The 7,491-nt window shown below is 32.0% G+C and overlaps 1 protein-coding gene across 1 annotated transcript; it reads left to right on the top strand.

Annotated features, from left to right (window-relative positions):
• The first annotated feature begins 2,565 nt into the window (after window positions 1-2,565).
• Window positions 2,566-5,564, top strand: LOC108457956 (60S ribosomal protein L5-like). Its single transcript, XM_017757180.2, has 9 exons — window positions 2,566-2,693; window positions 3,311-3,380; window positions 3,458-3,549; window positions 3,785-3,911; window positions 3,996-4,075; window positions 4,173-4,289; window positions 4,629-4,763; window positions 4,908-5,077; window positions 5,190-5,564. Exons 1-9 carry the CDS (start codon window positions 2,691-2,693, stop codon window positions 5,296-5,298), a joined length of 903 nt encoding a protein of 300 aa, XP_017612669.1. The 5' UTR covers window positions 2,566-2,690; the 3' UTR covers window positions 5,299-5,564.
• Window positions 5,565-7,491: the final 1,927 nt, after the last annotated feature.

Here is a 7,491-nt window from a genome sequence, read left to right as displayed (position 1 = left end):
GATTTGATATATTTTTGAGACTGTGGGACCATCACGGCAAGGCATCAATCATCATGCCCATATCTAAGTTTGCCCCTTATTGGGCTCGTCCAAACAGATCTCATTATTCTTTCTATTTGTAAAAATTAAATTTATGACTCTTGAATTTTAAATTATTAGGGAATCAATACATGAATTAAATCTTTTAAAATTATTTGAAGTAATGATTGTTTAATACTTAAGCCACTCAAGTTGAAACGTTTTCATCCTCTTTTCTTCTCCTAAATATTAAAATGATAAATATCAGTGATCCAACTAGATTTTAGAGCAAATTAAGTTTAGATTTTAATTGGGATGCAATAATATACTTTAGATATGGATTCTAAGTAATCATGTAAATTAACTACTATTTTTTATACAAAAGAGAAAGAAACAGAAATCAAACCACTCGTTGCAAAGCCACACCCTGTCAAATTCTTTAGGATTGCAGCAGGTGGAGCTATGAAGATATGACTACCGATAGAACAACCAAATGCCAGTGATGCCATACCGTTACCAACCTTATTACTTCCCTTATTCACATGAGCTATCCTAACATCCCAAGGCTGCTACAACAGTCTCAAAATTGATCGACTAACATGATATTGATGGTGGTCGTTCGATCTACTGCCCAACAAATTCACTGTTGTTAAGCTGTCCAACTCAAGCTCGTATTAACCCATCGAAAGCCCCCCAAAGTAGGTTTATAAAATGGAGCAGAGGCCAATGTTCCTGGCAAATCCCAGAAACCATCTTCCGTTATGATCTGTGACCATGCCTACTGAAGTAGCCAACTCCACTCATAACTTAGTCGTTTTAGAGTTAATGGTTTGCCTTTTCGAAGAGCAATCACGGGGAGAGGATTAGTCATTATTATCGATTATGGATATTTTAGTGTAAAAAAAATACAAAATTATATAACAAATATAGAGTCAACTCTCTCTATAACAATCTCATTTGCCTACACAGATTTTGTCTGTTATAGAAAGGTAGTTATTATACACCTATAATAACATGTTGTTATAGGGAGATTATCATTGTAAACTTGACATAGAATTTATATTGTGAATTTTCATCAAATAAAAAAAGTGAGAATTATGTTCAAAAAATAAGGAAAGTGTAAATCAAATCAACAAAATTACAACACTTATAGCTGGTGTATGCATTATTGTTTTTATGCATGTTTCTGTTTGACATTCTTCCACATGATTAATTACAAAGTTCATAAATCTAAAAGTTTAATTAATCAATATGAGTTATCAAATTTAATTAATTAATTAATTAATCACGAGTCTCTAAATTCAAGTAATCAATTTATAAATTTATAATGTTTCAAATTCATAGAGAATATTTAATTAAAGAACTTAATAGTTTATTGAATTGGTATTTTAATTCTACTCATTTGAAGATTATTTTCATTTAATAAGATAAGATTAATAGATTTTTTCACATAAAATTTAATCATTTTATAGAAATAATATATTAATTAAGATCATATTTATTTAATAAATGATAATTAATTAAGATCATATGAAATAGTTATAATTTTACTTAAAAATTTAGACAATATGTTATTATAGAGAATTAATTTAATAAAAGTGTACTTTATAACAATGAATGTTATTTTTATGAGTGAAAAATTGTTATAGAGAGTCAAAATAAAATATAAAAAATAATTCTACTAAAATTTGGTTGTGATAGCAGTGGTTTATCTAAGGGATTGGCAGTTGTTCGATCCTCTTAAAATGGAAAATATTCTATTTAGGTGGCCCTTTAAAATTTTTAAAATTTTAATTTAGTCCTTTAAAAGTTATAAAAATATAGGCTATTCAAATGATAAAATTACACTTTTACTATTGTAAAATTTATATTTAATTTCATCCACTAAAAAATTTTCTAGTTTTGCCTATGTGGTAATGAAATACTATTTTAGCAAGTAGATATTATAGGGAGGGTTGACTATATTTATAAAATATTAATATAAATAATAAATGAGACTTTGGTTGAGTTATGATATATAAATGTGGAAAACTAAGGAAGTATGAGTTCAAATTTTATTATGTGTATATATTTTTATATAAAAGATATAATTTAACAAAATACTCTTAAAATAATACAATTTACTTTATAGAGTGAGGTATTCTTCCATTTTTCTCAATTGAATTAATATTTAATTAACTTATGATATCAATTTAATCAAAAGTTTATAATAAGTATAGATAAATAAACAATCATTCTATTGTAATTTTTTCAAAAAATTCTAAATACTTTAATGAGTAGGGTTATGAAAAGTGAAAGAGAGGGGAAAAATAAAGGAAAAAATTTAAAATAATAATAATTTGTTTTCGAAAAGTATTAAATTTTTTATTTGAAATAATAATATCAGTTTGCATTATATAATTAACAGACTCAGTAATAAAAATGATAAATTAATAATATTAAGATCATATCATAACTTTTTAAAGATAAGAATGTAATTTAAACAATATAAAAGCCATTAAACCTGTAGTTTCCTTCCTTAAAACGTGGGTCAAAAATAAAAAAAGCCAAGAAAATCAATCGTGGCCGTTGATTTACCAATATAAAGTCTCGCTAGGGTTTTAGAAATATAACACCTTCTCTCTTGGCAGAGCCACAAGACTCGGCCGCTTAAAAAAATCAGAGTGAAAGCCATGGTAATACTCTCTTCACAATCGTTTTACGTTTTTATTTTTTTTCTTCTAATTAACACCATAGTTAGCTTGGCATTTTGCATTATAGATCTCATTTTATATGTTATTTATCTCCAGTTTATAATGTCAGATCTTTGCACAATTTTGTTCGAGAAAAGAATCAATAGAATCAATTATAAAATCTGTTGTTTTGTTGCCTGTAACAGAATCAAGTGTATTTTAAGCAGTATCTTATTTCTGCTGTAAACTCGAAGGTTCTTTGAGTGTATATTAAGCAGTTTTTCGCTGTAAACTCGAAGGTTTTATGGAGTTTAACTAATTTCAAATTTCATTTGCATTATTTTTTTCTACTTTTATTTCATTTTCCTTCTCGCTGATAAGCTATCCTGAGATTCAAAGTCAGCAGCGAGACGTTAAAATGCTTAAGGTTGTAAATTCCTTTTATTGAATAAATTTAGGTAATATTTGGTTGTTAGTTTTGTTTTAGTTTTTCACATTCGTAAAATATATTAAACATGTGTTTATGGAAGGAAACATTGTCTTAGATTACTACCAATTATTTTCTTTGTTTATTATATATGCTTTCTTGGTTTTCTGAGTTGGTTAGTTTTATGCTACAGCCTTTCGTTAAAGCTCAAAAGACCAAGGCTTATTTCAAGAGATATCAAGTTAAGTTCAAGAGAAGGCGAGGTACTATAATTAGGCCTATATCTGTATAGTATCGCACTTACTGTTTTGATGTTGTAATAATTGTTTTAATCTTGTAGAGGGCAAGACAGATTATCGGGCCAGGAATCGTCTTATTAATCAGGACAAGAACAAATACAACACCCCAAAATATCGATTGGTTGCACGATTTGTATCCTATTTCTGACTGATTTTTTTCCCTCATCATTTTGTTTGCATTGTCTATCCCAAGCAGCACTGCACTTGTTTTTGTTATTTATATTGAATAATTTCTGTTTGGGTTGAGGGTATAATGTTTAGACATATAGGCTGCTGAATGTGCTGAAATACCTTGGTTAATTCAAAATGTGATTATTTGTTCTTTTATGTCTTGCTAGTTAATACTTTAACCTTAACTTATTTATTAGACCAACAAGGATATAATTGCACAAATCGTACATGCTAGTATTTCTGGTGATATAGTTCTTGCAGCAGCTTACGGACATGAGCTTCCTCGCTATGGACTTGAAGTTGGCCTTACAAATTATGCAGCAGGTGGGATTTACTTTTCTAGATGTTAAGATGATCTTTTTCTTCTGTTTGAGGATATTATCTTATTCAATGACATTTTGAACACAGCTTATTGTGTTGGACTCCTTTTGGCTCGCCGAACACTGAAGCAGCTGGAGATGGATGCTGAATATGAGGGCAATGTTGAGGTATGCATTTGCCATGGTTTCTGAAGTGCGAAGATATATGTTTTTTTTCCAGAGGGATAATAAGTATGTCAAAATTATGATTGGCACTTGCTTACAGGCAACTGGGGAGGACTACAGTGTTGAACCAGGAGAGAGCAGGAGGCCTTTCCGTTCTCTCCTAGATGTTGGTCTTGTCAGAACAACCACTGGTAATCGTGTTTTTGGTGTGCTCAAGGTATATTGGAATCCCTTTCTATATGATATAAATGTCCTGAATCTAACTTTGTTCGCTGTTTTTTCTATTTTATGTGCGTAAAGCATGGTCTTGTCTTGAGGTTAGGTTGTTAAATTCTGGTAGTGAGTAGTTTTGTGCATAGTGGAGCTAATATGAAATGTTATTCTCGTTTTTGTGCTGCAAGGATTCTTTTAGTTTTTCTTTCTAAATCAATGGCTTTGCTGCCTGTTTCCAGCTGAAGAAAGCCACTCCTAGTTATTGTTTGGCTTTTAAAATTTCCACCTATACTATCTCTATATTCAACTTTGGCTTGTATTTATTCTTTGCATTTCCTTTTAGGGAGCTTTGGATGGAGGCATTGATATTCCTCATAGTGAGAAGAGGTTTGCTGGATTTAACAAGGACAGTAAGCAACTTGATCCTGAAGTTCACCGCAAATACATTTATGGTGGCCATGTTGCATCATACATGAGGGTAAGATTTAAGAATTTTAAGTAGTTAGAGGAAAGTAATAATGGTGTTGAATCTCTCCTCTTTGGGCGGTTGGGTTTTGGGGTGTTAATTTGACAATGTTTTATGTTGTATCTGTGTGAAAGTCTCACTATGTCAAGTTGACAGACTTTGATGGAAGATGAGCCAGAGAAGTATCAGTCTCACTTCAGTGAGTACATAAAGCGGGGCATTGAGGCAGACAACCTGGAGGGAGTTTACAAAAAGGTTCATGCTGCTATTCGCGCAAATCCAGAAGCTAAGAAATCTGAGAAGCCACCTCCCAAGGAACACAAGAGGTATATAACTTCTTGCCACTAAACTGGCTTTGTTATAATCATTTGAATGTTCATTTAAGTTTTTGTCTTGAAGAATTTCAAGTCTGATGTAATGTTGGTCTGTGCACGATAGGTACAACCTGAAGAAGCTGTCTTATGAGGAAAGGAAAGCCAAGTTGATTGATAGGTTGAAAGCTCTCAATTCAGCTGCCGGAGTTGATTCTGATGAGGATGATGAGTAAATTGCTGGAGTTGATAATATGATGTTAAGGATGAGGATAATGCTGAGTAGACTCGGAAATAGAATTTGTGGCATGTTTTGCCCTGTTATCTTTGGTTTTGATGCTATAATTTACTTTAAAAACCTGAATCTTTGCTTGCTTTTGCTTATTAGGGATGACAAACTAGCTTTTTTCCCTCCGGATCCTCTGGTTTTTGGGGGATTGCGCTTTCAGTTATTTGGTACTTTTATTATATGAGCACTACTGGGCATTTTGTTGTGTCATAATCTTCGCGGTGATTGCCATTCTATCAAATGACTTAGTCCTATCTCATGCCTACTGTAAAAAATAAGTGGTCACCATTAGGCAATACAGGAAGGTTCTCGCATTCGTGTGTGGTACAGATGATGGATGAGAGCTTAGTTTCAATGGTTAAGATGGTAATGATTTTGCCTACTTAAGGTTGGGAACTTGGATATATAATACGGGGATTTTTTATTGGACGAGTAGTCAATATTTCAATATAGCTTCGAGGCTCTTGTGTCTACACTTTACACGCACAAAAAGAAGATAAGGATTTATTTAGATGAAGAGTTGATTTTATTAGCTCGTTTATTTAATTAAAAATATACATAAGCATAATTTTGTAATAATTAAGGTTGACACGTATAACCCCGTTGAAGAATTTTCACTAGAGTTTTGTCAAGTGACTTCAACACTCAGGTCGTCATAAATAGACGGAAAAAGGTTCCTCAATGAGTAGGGGGAAAACGTAACGCTTTCCTCTGAAGAGTAAAGACTACAAAACGTCACATTGCAACTCGCATGATGTTATTTTAATAGGTCAATACATTCTTCGATTACATTTTAGATTATGTATCAAAAGCTTTTTCATGACCAAATGGCTTTTCCATTCAAAACATCTGTATGATGAGTGTAGGACAATACACCCTCCAATTACATTCTAAAAGCCCTCCGTTGAACCCATGTTTCAACATGTTTCGCATGATTCTACAACAATGCATTTGAATAACAAAAATGCAAGGTTTTGATTGTGCCATAATTTATTTATTTTCTCACTAAATTTGTTAAGCCTAAAAGTTCCACTAAATCTGGTAAGCCTAAAAGTTCCATTAGTTTTTCTAGAAAGAAAGTAAGTCAAGAGTGTTCTCTTTTAGTGTTCCAGAGAAACAGTGATTGCTGTGGTTGGGAAGTTTTATAATTCTAAAACTTCTTAGTAGTTCGTTGGAAAATATGTTATTGTAGACAAGGTCTTTTAGTTTTTGTTGGGATCGACCCGATTATGCAACAAGTAAAAAAAATAGCAGAATAAATTAAGAAATTAAACACACAAATTTAATATGGAAAACCCTTCCAAAGAGGATAAAAACCACGGGCAAAGATAATTTTACTATAATGGAAAAAGAACAAAGAGTACAAAAGATGGAGATAAAAACTAAACCCCGAAAACTCAAAAAACAAAGAACCATCAAAACGTAAACACAAAATTCTGTAAATGTGTTATGAATTCTAATCTCTAATGGGTGTATTTTCTAAGGTTGTAAAAGAGCCGGCTAAATTCATAGGTCAAATAATAATAAAATAATCTAGACTAATCAGAGTTTGATTGAAACAAATAAGCAAAGTTTAACTGAAAGATTATTTGTCAAATTTGATTGAAATATGAGTCATACTTAACAAATCTGCACTTTGACTCATATTTCCACAACTCCATCTTTGCCAAAGCTTGCCACGAGCCTATCTTGAACTATGCAGGGAATTAACTGAGTTGAATATGTGTTTAGAAATTGGAAGACTTCTAGCCTTCGGCTTGTACACTGCCAAATCAAAATTAACCCGGGTCTGATTTTTACGAACACAGTGCCCTAACTTTTCAAAACCTAGATCCAAAAGAGAACCTCTCTTGAACGAAACGGTCATACCTTTTTCCCTCCTATGACCAAGTTGTCTCTTCTCCAAACGAGTTGACTTCGACTTCGTAAAGGACGAGGAACGTTCGATTTCACTGGTCATTATAGAACCTTCCAGAATATAAAGACTGCCGGTTCTTTTACCTTTTAACAAAACGAGAACTCCACGAGATACTTTAATATCGCTCGACTCGATGTTGATTCTTCATCCTTTCAAGTCTAAAAATACTCAAGAAGATAAGATTCTTTCGTAAATCAGGTACACACTTGACATTTGAAAGTG

Source organism: Gossypium arboreum, chromosome 7 (assembly GCF_025698485.1).
Source record: "Gossypium arboreum isolate Shixiya-1 chromosome 7, ASM2569848v2, whole genome shotgun sequence".
Taxonomy (NCBI): Eukaryota; Viridiplantae; Streptophyta; class Magnoliopsida; order Malvales; family Malvaceae; genus Gossypium; species Gossypium arboreum.
The sequence above is the reverse complement of the archived record's forward strand: the minus strand, read 5'-3'. Positions and strand labels throughout refer to the sequence as shown.